Source organism: Mandrillus leucophaeus, unplaced genomic scaffold, assembly GCF_000951045.1.
Source record: "Mandrillus leucophaeus isolate KB7577 unplaced genomic scaffold, Mleu.le_1.0 Scaffold324, whole genome shotgun sequence".
Lineage (NCBI taxonomy): Eukaryota > Metazoa > Chordata > Mammalia > Primates > Cercopithecidae > Mandrillus > Mandrillus leucophaeus.
The window spans coordinates 1,651,571-1,670,627 of NW_012103410.1; the positions used below are offsets into that span (position 1 = coordinate 1,651,571).

The window sequence follows — 19,057 nt, forward strand, 5'->3', positions numbered from 1 at the left end:
ATATCTCACATACCCCATAAATACATACCCCAAAATATCTCACATACCCCACAAATACATACCCCAAAATATCTCACATACCCCATAAATACATATACCCATTTATGTACCTAAAAAAATTTTAAAAATCAAATAGAATAAAAATAGTTGGCTCCAATTGCTTTTAGTTAAGTTTCCTATCGTAGGGCTTATTATGAATTTGGATGTGGGAAGGCCTATAAATAAACTTCACAAACCTACTTCCAATAGTCATTTGGAATCTGCTCAAATCATTCCAACTCGAGAAGCGGCTTGATGCCCTGTTACTTAGTCCAAAGGCCCATCCTCAACCACCACCATCTTATGCACAAACTCCTTCACCCTTATATTCCTAGGTGTTATATTCAAATATCAGGAGCCATGTGCAATGTGCCAACTTTTAGGACAAACAGACAAATTAGTAATGGTTGAAGATTCTTTTAATCCTTGCCAGGATGTGGTTACCATGAGCTAATAACTGCAAGGTGAATAGCCAGGAGGAAATCAAACACTCCGGCTCCAAGCAGAAGGCACCTACCCCTATGACAACGGGAAGTGACTGCAAAGGAGGGAGGAAGGAAGCATGAAAGAGAAGGAGAGCAAGAGAGGGCAAGCCAGACGGGATTCCCAAGAGGAAGCAACAGAGTGCTTCTTTTTCGACAACCTAAAATGTCATTCTCTTGATAGCAAAGTAAGATACAAGGCCCAGAATAACCTATAACTGGAGCCATAAGGAAGGGGCCCTAGAAGGGAACCACTTGGCTTGAGTATTACAACTGATGGCTCCCTGTAAGGTCTTAAATAACTTTACCAAGGCGCAGAATCAATTGTCCCTGTGAGTTCTGCAAGGTCAGAAATTGTTGCTTACTCAACTTTGCAACCACATTTGAAAGGGAACCAAGCACTGGGAGATGCACATTAGACAAACATCCCCTCACTTAATCCCAAATGACTTTATAAATAGTAGCTATTATTCTCTTTTCACAGAAGAAAAATCTGGGGCTTGGCAACATTAAAGGACTTGCTAGGGGTAACAGAGCTTGAGCCAGACCATGATCCAGGTAGATTCGATTCCCACTCTCAGATTTCTTCAAGATCAGTTGCCTCTTGTACTTCTCCTGCACACAGGAGGTAACCAATAAATATTACATTTAAGAGCAAGCTCCTGTACCCAGAAGTCACGCTGACCTCCTAAGGCTGATCAGACTGTCCAGGCTCCAGCAGAGGTGGCTTTCTAAAGCCAGCACCACAGAGGACCAGGCTTTGTTCCTCTATCCCTCCTGGCAGAGGCAAGCTGTGTCCTCTTCAGAATCACCTGGGCAAATTTAAAATCTCTGAAGTTCAAAGACATTCACTGTGTATTCTGACATTTCTCATGTGGTGCCTCAAAAGCCTTGGCTTCTGGAGGCACAGGGGGCATCACTCCCTAGTGAAATAGGACACCTTTCTTCATCCACTTCTGTCACGTTGCTACACAACAGCAAGCCAAAGGTGCCGAGGCTCTGCACTCGCGTTGGTGTTTCATCTTTTTCTTGTGCGTGAGTAATGCCCAAGTCGATAGTCCTGTGAATCCACGTGGATTCTGCCTCCTTGGGGTTCCACAGAATGAAAGAGCTTCACCCTAAATGGAGAATCTGTTCTCCTTGCATCTTCTTGGATCTCTTCTCTTCAAAATGATGACATCAGAGCCACCTCTCTTAGGTAGCATGCTTGTGGCTCTGAGGAAGCCATGTGGCCAGGGCATGGCCGTGACAGACTAATAGCTGTTTGCTGCGGCTCCTGGTACCCCAACTTGAGTAACAACAGAAACCGACGACCTTCAGGCAGCTGACACTCACTACTCCCATACCATGTGCAAGACACCTTTCTAAACACTCCATTTATATATATTAATTCATTCAGTATTCACAACAACCCTATGAAGAACACTCTTAATGTGCCCATTTTACGAAGAGGGTGGCCAGTAACCCTCCCAAATACCCCAGAGGTGTTTATCAGAAAGAAGACTCAAATGCAGACTCCCGAGCTCCACGGCCCACTGCCTTCACCACCACACCGACCCACTGGTTCTGCTACCAGGCTTGTGGTAAAAGCGTGCATATCTTCTAATGTGAGCCTAACACGGATTTCATATTTGCTTATATCTGATTTTGTCTGCCAGAAACACTAGGTGAACACAGAAAACTGAACCAGGCTGAACTGAATGGCCTAGGAGCGTATATGCACAACACGTGTGTGCACACACACACACTTTCTTCAAATATGTCCAAGCTACCTTAGTCACACCAGCTATGAGCCACACCCATCTGGTATTGCAACCTTCCCTCTGATTTCAGGTCTTCCTCCTTCCAGCACTTCACAATAACTTACTGCCACCCTTCTGACATTGTTATGGACTGAACTGTGTGCCCCCAGAATACATACGTTGAAGCCCTACCTCCCAGTGTGACTGTCTTGGGAGATGAGGCTGTTAATAAGGTGATTCAGGTTAAATCACGTCATAAGGGTAGGACTCTATTCCAATATGATTAGTGTCCTTATAAGAAGAGGAAGAGACACCAGGGATGTGCACACACAGTGGAAAGGCCAGGGAAAGACACCCCTGGAAAAACCAAACCTGTGTCACCTGGGACTTTCAGCCTCCAGAACTGTGAGAAAATACATTTCTGTTAAGCCACACAGTCTGTGGTATTTTGTTATGACAGTCTGAGATAACACAGCAACAGCCACTACAAGCAAATGTTAGGTCTATTTCAAGGTCAAGTGCCATATTTATTGTAGTAGCTATGTATTTCTTAACCATTTAATGTGTATAAAACTGCTCCTGTTTTTATTAGGTTCCTAGCTAATTTTCAAAGTGTCACTGATGAAATTTCCCAGCGTTGTGTCCCTAACCCATTCTTCTCACAAACCCTAAGTTATTTTGTTTTGTTGTGCGATTTTGCATGGTGTGGCCATTTTTAGGAATGCATATGTCATATGACAGCACAAGTGATTATACTACTGCCCACAGGTCAATGACTTACAGATCCTGAAGATGAAGCATAAAACATAACCTTTCTACAGTTGTCTTCAGGCACTCTGATGAGACTGGTTCTATTAAAAACATTTCAAGAAGGGTAGGTGCCAAGTACAGACACACATGATGTATAAACATTGGTGTGGGCACATGTATAAAATACGACACTGTATAAGCAGTAAATGAAAAAGGATTTATTTCTGGATGGTATGCTTTGAAGTCTTTCCCCCTACAGTTCTGTATGAACATTATGTAGACTTTTATAAATCCTCTACAATCAAAATCAATTATAAGGATTTGCATGATTCTACTCTAAATCAGAAACAAATAACAACTTTTAAAATACATTACACAACAACAAAAAATAGTACATAGGTTCAAAAATAACAGGGTTAAATAATAATATGAGGCCTTAATAAATTCAGTTATTTCTCTACATTGTGTCCTCTTTATTACCATCCAATTCCATGTTGAACAAAAATTATTGAAAAAAATATTATTTAAAAAGCCTTTAGAAATTTAGGCCTTAAATGAAAACTGACCACTCAAATGTAGGCAGAGCAGAGCAGTAGTTAATATGCAGCCAGCCTGACCAAGGTATGGCCTGTCTTATATTTTTAGCAAAAATCTCTTTTCCTTAATTAGCCAACACACATGCATTAGAGGCCTAGCCATATGCCATCAAGGAATGTGTGAGGCTTGTTCTAAATGGAAAACCTGAGTTCACCGGCCACAGATGGTAGGTCTAGAATAGAACGAGGGGGGCAAGGTTTAGGCTTATTCGAGGCAAAAGAGCAGACTGTCCATAGTACAGTTCATCGATCTTCAGAATTTCTGTAATGAAAGCAATGCAATGCTGCCTTGAGGATATCAGCAGATTTGAAGAGTGCCTGGCTAGGCTAAATGAAACTGCACTCCATCAAGGCACCATATCCCAGGAATACTGGAGATAGGCATACCAATTACAGAACTATTCAAATTTTTCTATTAAATGGCAAAACTCTGAGAAATAGATGACTGTGCCTAGCACTAGGAGACTATATTCTCTTCCTTGAAACTCTGAAAGAACTACAAATAGTATTATAACCCTAAAGCAGGGATCTGCAAACTATGGCTAGAGGGCCAAATCCAGCCTGCCATCTGTTTTGGTATGGCCCATGGGTTAAGAATAGCTTTTATTTTTTGTAATGTATTTTTTAAAGAATAATACTTTACGACACATGAAAATGACATATTCAAATTTCAGTATCCATAAATACACTTTCACTGGAACACAGCCATGCACATTTGCATCGTCTCTGGCTGCTTTTATGCTGCAGCAGAATTGTAATTACAACAAGGTCCATATGATCTAAAATATTTATTTTGGGACCATTTATAAGAAAAGTTTGCTGACCTCTGTCCCAAAGCTAAAACTGACCTGAATACAACGTGCAGATATAAAACTGTTTAAGGTAATAGTCTTGCACACCAAGACAGTCACTGAGCAATAACTAGGACTACAACAATGTACTTTGGATGACAGAAGCTGCTCTCCAAACCAGGGACTGTTTTGTATTAATGGAAAATAACCACAATTCACCATAACATAAACAAAACAGCTCAACCCTGTACTTTTCAAGAACTACAGACTGTCCACCAATTTTATGATTTTTTTCCCAGACTTATAATCAGCATCTACACATTGCTGATCATGTATCCTAGTACTGAAAAAACAAAGATACCGTTTCTCTAGAAGATAATAGTTTCTTATTTCCCCCTTCAAAAACTGCATTCATTATGAGGAGAATTTTGGCAGTAAATTTTGTAATTGACACTCCTGTCATGGTCTAAGAGAGAAAATAATCAAAATTGAATTTTCTCTCTGGCAAAACTTTGTCCATTGCCAGAGTATGAAATATATGGAAATGGTTTACAAATATTCAGGGTTTTTTAATTTTTTTGCAAGTAGGTGGCTGTTTATGAAAACATGTTGAACATATTCCCCATACTATTTCCTCAGATAAAAGACTGATCTGAAATAAAGGAATATGAGAGACTCAACTACTTGTTTCCGATACGACCTCACTTCCCTTCCCCTGTCATCAATTATTAGGCTCCACTTTCTATGAAGGTCACAAGATAGCACTGATAATTTATAAACAGCTGTAAAAACTGCTATTTAGATTCAAGGTGACCAAGTTAGAAGCATGTAGGCAATTGGTTAACCCATTCATTTTTCAATGATGAATTAGCTCACGTTCAATGGAATCACAAACTAAGAAAAATCACAGGGCTTCTTTGCAGAAATAGTCACAATTTCGAAAGGATCCCAGGTTTTGATGAGTCTGCTGCCACTATACAGAAACATACAAATATGGAAGGATTGGGGGATAGTTTTAATCAGTATCAATTCTAAAATGGAATTCCTAAAGAAAAGGGAATCTTGAGCTGTCACCTTACTCAACAAACTCCGTAACTTCAGCAGCATATGGAGTAAGCTCCAATTCAAATCGCTGAGTATTAGTGTGAATATTCCTTGCCATAGATTTTCAGATTACATATGGGAGATTCATCTTTCCAATCTTTGAGACTGCTTAAATAAAAGCCCTATATTACATGTCCCCCTAGACCTGTGCTATGAAATGTACTGCACGATACTCAAAAATGATGAGCACAGGTAGGGTCCAAATGAAAGGAATGCCATTTATTCTGATATCTTATCTCCGCTTCTTCCTGTTATATCCAGCAAATATTTTAATACATTATTTATTTTATATTATCCTGAGTGATAAAAACCCACTTGGATGCAATTGTCAGAGAAGGATGATACAGCTTCACCAGTCCAAAGGCATAATCCCAACCGGCACCTGCTTCCATTAGGAACCAGTTGCTTCTAAAACGTCTCAAATGACATCTCATTTTTATAAATTCTTCACTCTCTCTTGAAATGCTCTATTTAAGTTGCCAATAAGAATTTCAACGCTTTTGCAAGAGGTATTTGTCAAAACTAACATGACTGTGAATGACTGACATAAAGCAAGAGAAAAAAAATCACGTCAATGTATTAGCATTTTACTCGCTAAACAGCTTCTACTCAGTCCATCTACATGTAATGGATGTGCCAGAAATTGGACATGCCTGCATATGCTTACAAGCACAGTTTGGCTTGCATGTTGGTGCTATTCCACACTGCTGAAAGATGAAATACAATTATCCTGAAGGAATTCTATATTTTGGAAAATAGAAACTTATATAACAGAAAAATTATAGATTCTTTACATTTTGACCCTCAGGTGACAAGCTCCAAATTTGTGTTCTCTTGTTTTCTCATTTGATTTTTAGTATTTCTGAGCAGCAATTATCTTTCTTCTTGACCAGGGATGTGTGTTATAAGCACTTGGGGCATTTTTTTCCATGATATACATGTTCAGACTGTACCTGAGTCATCATCCTGACACCCTGGGATGGGGCTCGGGCACGTGTATTTTGAAAACATCACTAGGTGATTGTGAAATGCATCCTTAGTTAAGAATAACTATTCTAGATCTTTTTTTATATAGGTAAGTAAGTATGACACACACATTTGCATACAGAGACCACTATAATTCTACTTTATCCCTCATGGTGTTCTCTAAATGTTCTCCTTTGCCATTCCATTCTTTCCTCTGAATTTCTGCCTTTAAAATTGTCATGGAGCTTTCCATAGTCAGGTAATTTTCCTAGACAAATTTTATGCTAAGGCAGTATATATTAAGCACTCATTTATAGGAGCAAAGTGACAAATGAGGTCAGCAACTCTTTCCAAAACAATGCCATTTTAACACACAGTCATAACAAATTATTTATTTGGCAGAGTCTGTCTGTTAGGGTAAAGACTGAGAGGAATGAAAGAACAAGATGTGACCCTGTGGTCTTCAAGCAACATAGAACTGGAACCGAAATAGTTAAACAAGTTAAGTAACCATATAAGGCAGTATGTGATTCAGGGTTAAATTCCTAGTACTCTAAGGATGTAGGGGAAGCTGTGCTCACTCCAGTCCCAATAGTCAGGCCACCCTTCACAGAGGGCCTGGGATTTGAAGAATGGTGAGGAGATAAGTAGGTGAGGCAGAGGAAGCTCCTGGTCTGGAACACCATATACAAGGCAGGAAGGAAAAAGGCACAGACAGTGAAAACACAACCCTCTAGAAGGAAGATGTCATTTGGGTGATGGACATTAAACAAGCAAAAGACAGACTCTAGTTATCAGGCTCAGGGACCTAATATTTATCCTATAGTTGTCTTAAAATCATCAAAGTTTTAAAGCATCAGAACATAGGGATAGTAGTACTTCAGAAAAATAATTTGGGATTTTTTGGTAGCAAACAAAATGTCTATGTGTATGCAAGATAAAAAAAAATAAGGAGACATATGAAAGCATTTTGGGCTATAATGGTGAATTTACAAAGAATTAATAGAACTCAGCGGCTGATCGACTTGAGTTTCCAGCCTATGACAAAACGGAAGCATAAAAACAATAGGAAAAGTAAAGTCAGGAGTGGAAGCAAATTAGAATTGCTAGCTGGAGCTGGCAGAATGATGCCTTAGAAGAAACATCTGCACTGTACACATGGCTTTGGAAGAAGCTGGTGAGAGGAAATGATTTTAACACATAGAATGGAAGGTAGGGTAAGGAAAATATGAGCTTGAAGACTAAATCTGGAGTGTCATTAACACATTAAAGACCACAGAGCAAACACAGAATAAATGATGCAAACAAAAGACCTTGGAAAGGCAAGAGAAAGTAGTGGCAACTCACAAACCAAGGAAGAAGAGAGTTTCAAAACAAAACTTCATCAATACTATATCATACAACAGAAAGATGAAAGGCCACTGACACTGACCCAGTTCTAATCCCAGCAAACCCCCCGTATACCCCAACCTACAGTTGATCTTTTCCCTTTAATCTTTACTGACTATCCATATCAATCCTACAACACACATATCTGGTTATTTTTCTTTTTTTTGAGATGGAGTCTCGCTCTGTTGCCCAGGCAGGAGTGCAGTGGTGCAATCTCAGCTCACTGCAAACTCCGCCTCCCAGGTTTACGCCATTCTCCTGCCTCAGCCTCCCAAGTAGCTGAGACTACAGGCACCCGCCACCACGTCTGGCTAACTTTTTGTATTTTTAGTAGAGACAGGGTTTCACATGTTAGCCAGGATGGTCTCGATCTCCTGACCTCGTAATCCGCCCGCCTTGGCCTCCCAAAGTGCTGGGATTACAGGCGTGAGCCACTGCACCTGGCCCCATATCTGCTTATTTTCTAATATCTATCTTCGACCTACACATACTAAGATATTATGTCTTACTTCCACAACACTATTACAAGTTTCTTGATGGAAGAAATGATGTTATTTTATGCACCATCTCTTCCCCATCATGGTGCCTCCACATTACCATACCACTAGCAATCATTTAGAAGCATTTTTAATTGATTATAACTATGACTGTCTTATTTATTGTGGTATGCACATAATGACCTGTGGAATTCATGGAGAAGACATAGACACTGGTCTAGAGTTAGTACTTGCTACACAAAGTGTGATCTCTAGACCAATGGCACCAGCATCCCGTGGAAACTTGTTAAAAATGCTGCCATCCCAGACCAAGTAAATCAGATTCTGCATTTTAACATGATCCTCAGGTGACTGATGCTTATCTTAAAATCTCAAATACACTGGTATTTGAGAGAAACTGGTGTAGACTCAGCATAGTAGGGGCTGGCACCAAAGTACCAAAGAAGTTAGTCAGCGGAGGGAAAGATGGCACATGATGTTCAGCACGCAGACATGTGCTGAGACCCAGCTTCACCCTTACTCGGACTTGTGGCTCAAAGACGGAGCCCAGGCCCTTTGGATATATGGCAGGGCCAAGCTGGGAAGCAATTTTGGCTTTTGACCAGGAGCCCAGATACATAAATCCTTCTCTCATAGACTGCCACTAAGTAAGTTCATTTACTGAGAGGGCTTTGCTGATTGTATCTACCAGGTTGTTTTTCCCGACTTTATAAATATTCTCACCTCCGAAAGACCCTGTTCATGTTCTCCATATTTCCCCATCCCTAGGAATTTGTGATATTTTTCTGCCTTCCATTCATTTCTCCTATAACATTAGGTTTCCCTCTAAGGATACAATTACTGAAATACTTTTTTGACATAATTGAAAGCCAAAGCTGAAAATGCAACTTCAACCCCAAACAGAAAGGGCCGCAACTAAGAGAGCTACGCTGAAAGCACTATTGTTTAAATGACCAGATGTCAGGAAAAAGCTCCCGAAAGAAGAAATGGAGAAACTATTAGAAGACACAGGAACAGTAACACCCAAAAGATGGAAGACCATATAGGGTAATGACTCTCTGGGCAGCTCTTCCCTTTGTTGGGGATGTGCTCAATGTTTCAATGTATTTTTCTTTTTTTCCTATAGGTAAGTGCATGAAGTATCACCACTTCAAAATATCACTGTGCTGGAAGAGTTCTCTGTGGGTCTTTTAATATTTTTAACAGCTTTATCGATATATAATTTATACACTATATAAAGTTCACATTTCAGAGATGGAAGAGACTTCCATTCCATCCCCCACTTTCAAGCAATGCTTCATTAAACTCACCCAGAAATATAATATAGCCATTTCTTAAATCTCCAGGAATACAGAAGATTGCCATGGCCCTCTGATAATATATCCTAATATCTCAGTTTTTATTAGTAGGAAGAACCTAAGTTGCCTTTATGAAAATTCAAACTATCCACATCTATAAAACTAATGACTTTTAATGCTATATTTCAAAGATGACTGATTGAAAAGACCACTGTAGATCCTTTTATAATATGCTTACTTTGTAGAAACTCCATTAAGAAGTGAACTTTATTTACTGTATCCAAAGTGGAAATCACAAATTCTTACCAACTACTGCTTCCTGTGTTTTTCCTGAACTATTTTCCCACCTGACTGCAGCTTTTTAAGGGTTGCTGAAGCCTGCACAGATCTGTATTTTTCACCTCAGGGTTGGCATGAGTACTTAGGTCTTTTCTTTCAAAAAGAGAAACAGCAGCTTACATGCTCTCACAGAACCTCGTCAGCGTGCTTGGCTTCTCCTGATTGCGTCTCTGTCGAAACCAGCGCTGAATGCTTCGAACATCCCAGTCCAGTTGCTTGGAGAGGCCTTCCAATCTCTTTTCATCAGGATGCTAGGAAACAAGGTACCAGAAAAATAATTTTCAATCCATTTTCATTTTCACCATAAACAGGTCTGCCCTTGCCTATATCTGAGGGGTTTTTTCTTCCCCCTATTGTTTACTATCTGCTACTGAGATTTCTATTTACCACTGAGGACCGAGGCCTTCCACTAGAAGCATGAACAAAAATAACCACTAGGACAAAAGTAGTTACTCATGAAACAACATTTAAAAACATGAATCTTGCTCTAATGCTTGCAGTTCTCCTCATCAGCAATGTGCTTCCCGAAGGGCAACAAAGACTCAATGGAACATCCAACTAGCTGAGTCAACCCCATCAGCCTTCAAAGGAAGGGAGTCCATTGAAGGTAACTTTGTAAAGAGGTATCATTCAAATATCTCACTTTCTCAACAACAACAACAAAAATGCTATACCCAATGATCACATATCAAGATAATGTAGTAGAGACAAAAAGCATGGAAAAAAATCCCAAAATGCCTCACTTAAGCCTAAGGTACCATTTCTACCAAACACAGTTTATCTTTCTTCCCCTTCTCATACCCTTTGTTCCCATTTTTGACACATTCCTCTCTATTGGTTTTCTTGGTCATCCCTTTGTAATTGTATCCCACATCAAGTCTTTTACTAAGACTATGCATTACTTGAAAAAAGTAAACTTGGTGAAGCGGCAAGAGACGGCCCTGAAATGATAGGCACTTGTTCAATTCCTCACTCCACTGACCTCTCTGAGCCTCAGTTTCCTCATCTGTAAAAAAGAAAAGGTTGTTTACCAACCTAAATTATATTGCAACAAGAACCAAATATGAAACTGTATGTAAAACTCAGCAAATGTTAATTTTCCTCTTTCCCATCTGATATGGTTTGGCTATGTCCCCACCCAAATCTCATCTTGAATTCCCACGGGACCCAGCGGGGGAGGTACTGAATCATGGGGGCAGGTCTTTCCTGTGCTGTTCTTGTGATTGTGAATAAGTCTCATAAGATCTGATGGTTTTAAAAAGTGGAATTTCCCTGCACAAGTTCTCTTTTGTCTGCCACCATATGGGATGTGCCTTTCACCTTCCACTATGATTGTGAAGTCTCGCCAGCCACATGGAACTGTAAGTCCATTTCCTTCTTGTTGTAAATTGTCCACTCTCAGGTATGTCTTTCTCAGCAGTGTGAAAATGGACTAATACACTATCCCTCCCCTCTCTTCAATGTGTTGGAGAATGTCTAGCCAACAATCACATGAGGGTGACATACTACACAACAATACCAAGCCATGTGAGCTCCATTCCTTTATTATATCTTTGCTTAATATTAACTATGTTTATTTAATCTTTCTTTGATTTGATACTAACACTTTAATGCAAGTGATGGGGAAAAATAACCAAAAAAGGGGTAAAGAGAAGGCACACTGGCCAGCGTTCAAGTTATAAGGGTGAAACATATATACATATAGACACAACACCTTTCTAAAAGCAGCTCAAGCAGCTCTAGGGGTCAGTGCTATGGAGGGAATGCCTGTGCCTCCCAAAATATTGTATGTTGAAACCCCATGCCCATTGTGATGGTATTAGAAGGTGGAGCCTTTGAGAGGTGATGAGATCATGAGAGGGGAGCTCTTGGATTAGATTAGAAGTTATTAGAAGAGACACTAGAGAGCTTGCCCATGCTTGCATGCTCTCTCTCTCAATCTGTTCAATGTGAGGATACAAGAGAAGATGGCCATGTGCCAACCAGGAAGAGGACCTTCACCAAGGGCTCAGCCACATCTGCATGCTGATCTCAGACTTTTAGTCTCCAGAACTGTGAGAAATAAATATTTGTTGTTTAAGCCACCCAGTTGATGGTATTCTGTTATAGCAATCAGAACTGACTAGAACAGACACACACCCAGAAAACATAGTTAAAATCGCTTTAGGGTACAAAATGTGCTGACTTTGTGCCTATAAATGTTATTTGCCAACTTTCGGTTAAGTATGTATTTTGAGGATTTTTGGTTTTTTGTTTTTTTGGTTTTTTTAGTAGTAGTAATGACACCATCTACACTCACCTTTGATGTCTCTCTTAATCAAAAATACGGAAAGAAGAAAAATCATTGCCTACAATATACCTTGGCTACATCATTATCCTAATGGAATTCATTTTTAATTTCAATTTATTTTCTAAGTTTATTAATAAAGAAAAAATTCATACGGTGCAAAAATTTAAAATTATCCAAAGTTTCACCTTCCAACTTTGTTCTCTTTCAATACCTATTCTCCCCTTCTTATCAGATAACCACAGTTATTATTAAATCAGTTTCTTTTTGCTTTTTGAGACAGAGTCTTGCTCTGTTGCCCAGGCTGGAGTGCAGTGGTACGATCTCAGCTCACTGTAAGCTCCGCCTCCTGGGTTCACGCCATTCTCCTGCCTCAGCCTCCCGAGTGGCTGGACCACAGGCGCCTGCCACCACGCCCTGCTAATTTTTTGTATTTTAGTAGAGCTGGTGTTTCACCACCTTAGCCAGGATGGTCTCGATCTCCTGACCTTGTGACCCGCCCACCTCGGCCTCCCAAAGTGCAGGGATTACAGGCATGAGCCACGGCGCCCGGACTAAATCAGTTGCTTTCCAATATTTATGCAAATATAAGCAAACTTGAATATATATTATTATATCTCCCCTTGTCACAAAAATAGTTGCATACTACAGACATTTTTCTGGGCTTTGGGTTTTTTACCTTACAACGTATATTGAAATATTTCCTTTTCACTATATATAGAACACTCTCACTCTTTTGTAGAACTGTAGAGATATACCATAATTTACTTATCCATTCTACTATTAATGGACATTTAGTAGCTTCTGAGCTTGTTCTACAGACAATGCTACAATAAATAACCTTACCTGGGCCATTTTATACATGTTTCTCTCTGAGATAAGTTCCTGAAAGTTGTAGATCAAAGGGGTCTATGCATTCGTAATTAATTTTGAAATTGAAAAGTTATTCTCACTAGTGATTTTACCAATTTATACTCTCACAAGCAAGAGTGCCCATTTTCCAAAGCCTCTTCAATAGACTATGATATCAGACATATTCATTGTTTCAAGTCTAATACATAAAACAGGATCTCAGTTTCAGTTTCCTTTTTATGAGAGAAACATTTTATCATGTGTTTCAAAAATCGACTGTATTTCTATTTTTTATAAGAGCATATTCATGTCTATTGCCTATTTTTTCATGATTCCTTGGTATTCTCCTTGTTGATTTGTAAGGCATCTTCATTTGTTAGGGTGATTAAACTCTTCTCTGTACCAGAAGCTGCATACTTTTTTCCAGTATGTCATTTGCATTTTAGAATTTGCTTATGATGTTTTTTGCTTGTTTTACTTCCAGAAATTTGATAAAAATATATTTGAATTTATCAGTCTTAGTTTTTACATTTGGAGTCATAATTAGCAAAGCCTCCTTCATTCCCCACGTTCAAAAGATTCTCCCAGGTTTCCTTTCAATAAATGTAGGGTTTTGATTTTTCTATTCAAATCTTTAGTACATTTGGAATACATATTGGTATTCAGTATGAGGAATGAATCTAACTTTGTTTGTTTCCAGATGGCTACTTATATACCATTCATCTTTTCCCCCATCAAAAATCCAAATCTTTTCTTCCATTGGTCTATTTATTCATGTGCCAGTACCAGTACTACACAGTTACTTTTCTCAGAAATCTTTATACATTTTCTATGTGAATTTCAGAATTAGCTTATCTATTTTCAAAATAAACAAATGGTCACACAAGGAACCCTGTTAGTACTTTCAATAAGATCATACTATTTCAATAAGATCATAATATAGGGTGAATTCACATCTTTATTTGTCTTTTGTGTCCTTCAAGAGTGTTTGAAAATTTTCCTCATTCAGGTCTTGCACATACCTTGCTATGCTTATTCCTAGCTATATTATTCTTTTAGGTTTCTACTGAGAATAAGGTACTTTCTTAATCTTTTATTATTTATTTTATTTTTTGAGATAGGGTCTAACTCTCTTGCCCAGGTTGGGGTGCAGTGGCGCCATCACGGCTCACGGCAGCCAGGATATCCCCATGCTCAGGTGATCCTCCCACCTTAGCCTTCCAGGTAGCTGGAACTACAGGTGTGCACCAACACGCCTATTTTTATGTTTATTTTTTGTAGAGACAAGGTTTCACCATGTTGCCCGGGCTGGTCTCAAACTCCTCGGCTCAAGCAGTCTTCCCACCTCAGTCTCCGAAAGTGCTGAGATTACAGGTGTGAACCACCATGCCCAACCTCTTAGATCTTTTAATGCTTATTGTTTGCTTTTATATATAGAGAGAGCAAGATTATAACAAGACTCAATAAATACTTCTTTATGTATGAATAATTCTTCACAATAGCCATAGTTTTGTCAACTACTTTCCAATTTTTATGACTCTATTTTCTTTCTCTTACTTGCTAGTTTAATGTAAAATTTGGCACAATATAGATATAGAAAATAAGGGGCCAGGTTTGGGACTATGATACAAATATATGTGTCATGTAGCAGAAACCACCTATCCCCACTTAAACAATTTATTTTAATCAAAAAAGATGTCAGGTTTCAGCATCCATGGAGTGTGATGTATTTTTCTTGTTAGATTTACCCATAAAATGAATTATATAGATTTTTATATCAAATTATAAATAATTCTTTTAATGTGTTACTAGGTTCAGTTCATTAATTTTTTATTTAGGATTTCCCTATCAATATTAACAATAAAATTTGGTCTCTAGTCTTGCTTTTGTTTTTTAGTGAAATTTTTGTCAGGCATTGATGTTAATGTCTTATTGTTATATTAAAAGAGAGCTGGATGGCTTTCTTAATTTTCTATGATACAGTTTAAGAGAATTATCTCCTGTTAAGGGTATGTTAGAATTTTCTGTGAGATGGACATATTGATTCGCTTGACTACAGTAACCATGTCACCATGTGTAAGTATACTGAAACATTATATTGCACATCTTAAATATTCACAATAAACAAGGAGACAGAGGACATATAATTTTTGACATTATAGGTATGAGTTTAGGCCTTCATATCTTTAAAATGCTAATCACCTGGGCAAAGGAAATAAAATATACCTACATGTTCAATAAATGCTTTGGGTTAATGAAAAACAAAATCTTTTGTGAGAGCATCTGAGCCTGGTACTTTTTTGCAGTTTAGTTCCTTTAATTTGATCTTCACATACACACACACACACACGCACGCATGCGCACACACACACACCACACACACACAGAGACAGAGTAAATTATATTGCTAGAATAAATTTTGTATTCAAGTTTTTCTATTACATTTGCCCCATTCTCTTAATTCTCCTGTTTCTGTGGTTATCGACCTTAACATTATTTGTGCTTGCTTTTTTTCTTAGTCGAGTTAGCGGCCTTTTGGTAAAACAAAAATAAATAAATACATAAATAAATAAAGGATTTGGGGATTTTTTTTTAATTCTATAGTTTTGCTAACTCATTGATTTTAGTGTTATCATTATTACTTTCTTCCTTCTGCTTATCTCCATTCATTTTGTTGTTCTTGTTCTAATGTTTAACCAAGTGGCTATTTTTTTGATATCTGTATGAGTTTTCAATGAGCACTGCTGCAGCATAGCACATAAAGGTAGTGCTTTCATTACCAATGTTTTCTAAATATTCTGAAATTTCAATTTTACCCAAGAGTTAATAAGACAGTATTTATAAATTTTTAGGATGAAGAGGTTTTCTTTTCTGATTTTTCTGTTTTCTAATTTCTAGTATTAAATCATGCCTAATTTTTTAAAATCAAAGTTTTTTAAAACATAACACAGCATCAATTTTATAAGTATTTAATAGCTACTTGAACACAAAGTACAGTCTCTACATTCAGAATATAGGATTGTAAATGTACCCCCTTAGATCTTCCTAATTATGTTCCTTAGAATTTCTACATTCTATTTTATATTTTCTCACTGACTCTATCATGCCTCAGAGGTAAATCAGAATTTCTTTCTGTTGTGTTTCTATCTTTACTTCAATTCCTTTTTATGAATATATAGACACACTAATATTTAATACATATATGATTCATAACTATTTGATCTTCACCGTGAATTGTAACCTCTGACAATAAAAAGCCAATTCTTCCTTTCGTTGAATGCTTTTAGAAATCCTACTTTGTTATTTATATGTGCCTGGATACCCTCACCTATGCTCTTCTTTTCAACATTTGTTACTACTTTGTCTTAAGGTGCCCCTCACATATATACTTTTTTTTCCTGACTGCATTGTCTTTCTACGGCTGCTGTTAACAAAGCTCCCTAAACAACAGAAGTGTATAGCCTCCTGGTTCCGGAGGCTGTTAAGTCCCAGATGAAGGTGTTGAATCGTTTGCTCCTTCTGAAGGATGTGAGGGAAAAATCTGTAGCAGGCCTCTCTCCTTGGCTTGTAGATGGCTGCCATTTCCCTCTGTTTCTTCACAGCATCTTCCCTCGTGCCTATCTCTGTGTCCAGCTGTCCCCTTTGTATAAGGACAGCCGGCATATGGATTAGGACCCACCATAATAATTCCACTTTAACTAATTTACCTTCGTAAAGATCCTATCTCCAAATAAGGTTACATTATGAGGTACTAGGGGTCAAGATTTCAATGTATACATTTTGGGGAGGAAAATAATTCGACCCACACCAATAACCAAAGCCTGAATTAGTTTTTATTATATAAATTAAGTCCATTTATGTGTTAATATGATTATAAGTTTGTTTATAGCTCTCTACTTTAACTATGTTCTATTTTCCATTTTGATGATTTTAAAAAATATTTTACTACATGGCTTTTTTTTTTTTTCCTTTTGGGAGTAATTTCTGTTCTGATGGTTATCTATACGACTCTCTTTTCCATCTCTAATAAGTCAAACAAGCAATATTTAAAGTAACCTTATTTCCTCCACCTTATTAAAGTAGCCTTATTTCCTTCTCCTCCACCACCAAATACTACAATAGTCAATAATATTATCTTTCTTAGCGTTTACTCTTGTACTATTAAATATGCATATACTTCTAATGATTTGCCAGCTTTAACTGATACGCTTTGACTCCCAACTCTAGAGATCATGCAATCAGTGAACTGATTCTGCCTCCCACCTTCTTCCCCTCTACTCAATTACTGCTGTATCATTTCTACACTGTGAGAACCTAGAACATTAACATTCTGTCTGTCACCATTCCTCATACTTCTTTTTTAGTACTACAGTTTAAATATATTCAAAACTTACAAACATTCCCAGTGATCTCTTGGTCAGCTAAAATTAATGATTTAATAAAGTCTCTTCAAGAAAGACTCATGTAATAATATCCCTAAATTTTTTCATGTTCAAAGATGTCTAACATGATGTCTATAACCTTTACAGAGTAAAAACAATTTGGCTAGATATAAAATTCTTAGTTCACATTTTCCTTGGGAATATTGAAAATGTTACTAGAGAAAAGCCTACAATCACATAACATTTTCCCTAAAAAAAGAGATCTGATTTTTTATCCAGCTGCTCAGTGAAGTATTTCTTTACTTATCAAGTCCAGCTACTTTAATAATGTAAGTCTTAGTGTTGAACTTTCTGGGTCCATTTTCACTACATTCTTGTTAACATATTAAAATAAACCTCCATTTATTTCAGGAAAAAATCTTGAATTATATCTCAGAAGTTGTTTTAATTCATTGTTTTATTTTGCTTTTCCTTAAGGGATTCCTATTACAGAAATGCTCGATCTATTTGCCTATATGTCCATTTTTTAGCTCTTTTTGGTTTGTTTCATTTAATTCAGTTTTATTCTTTCTATCTTCCATAGTCTTTGCTGAGTTTCCTGCAGTGACTAGTGTTTCCTGCCTTCTTCCCAATTTTGACTTTTTTCCTGTGATGGATTTGGTACTTTTCTCTGAACTCTACCAGCTCACATTCCACCTCCTCTTGTTGACCAATTATTTCTTTCTTTAGTTCTTATAGTTCTTCTTTGTGATCTTCCTTCACAGAGTTACTGCTTCATTTTTTTAAATTTACGGCAAAATATTTAATCACAATTTTCATTTGCCTCTTTAGCCTCATTATTCTAGTGAAAATTTTGTTAACAGGAGTTGCTATACTTTCCTTTCACTGTCTTTGATGTTGTGTGAGTTGCTTCTTTACTAATCATCTTTAAATTAGTTGAATTTTCTTGACCTGCTTTCCAGTATGGGGAGCAGGAAGGATGCTCTTCCAGTCTGGCTGCCAAGAAGGGAGATGGCCTCCTGAAAACATACCCTTCAGGTGGCTTTATGTGTCCCTCCTCCACTCCTGCCAGCCTGGCTCACCTGTTCCTGCACCTACTGTTGCAAATAGTGGGTGGTGCTTTTGTCTGCTCAACTCTTGAGAACTGCCTTTGTGCTGGTTTTCCTGTAATCCACCCCCACAGGGCCCTCCAGACACACTTCACGCTTTTCACTTCCTCATACTTGGTTTCTGCCCAATCTAGTTAGCCTTTATATATGTTTTGAAATCTAGAGATATGCCTCTCCTAATTTGCCAAATAAAACATCTGTGAGATTTTCTTTCATTTTTTTCTTTCTTTCTGTGTGTTTGTGTGTATGTGTGTGTGTGTGTATACACTGTATGTGGGGTGGGGGTTTCTTATTGTTCTTTCCTTATTATTCTCCATAAGTTTTTTTTAAAGATTTACAGGCAAAGAAATGAATAATGGTGACTCACATAAACATTTATATATTACAAACACCTAGGTTAATCTTAAAAACATTAATCTTAACCAGTACTAGGA

The 19,057-nt window shown here is 37.8% G+C and overlaps 1 protein-coding gene across 1 annotated transcript in view; it reads right to left on the reverse strand.

Moving 5' to 3' along the window:
• The window catches only part of CERS6 (ceramide synthase 6), a gene marked incomplete at its 5' end in the record, with an annotated part of 328,174 nt that overhangs the window by 203,869 nt on the left and 105,248 nt on the right, over positions 1–19,057 (reverse strand). Inside the window, one exon of the mRNA XM_011988171.1 lies at positions 10,114–10,244. Within this exon, the coding sequence (XP_011843561.1) occupies positions 10,114–10,244 (131 nt within the window). The remainder of the gene's footprint in view (positions 1–10,113; positions 10,245–19,057) is intronic.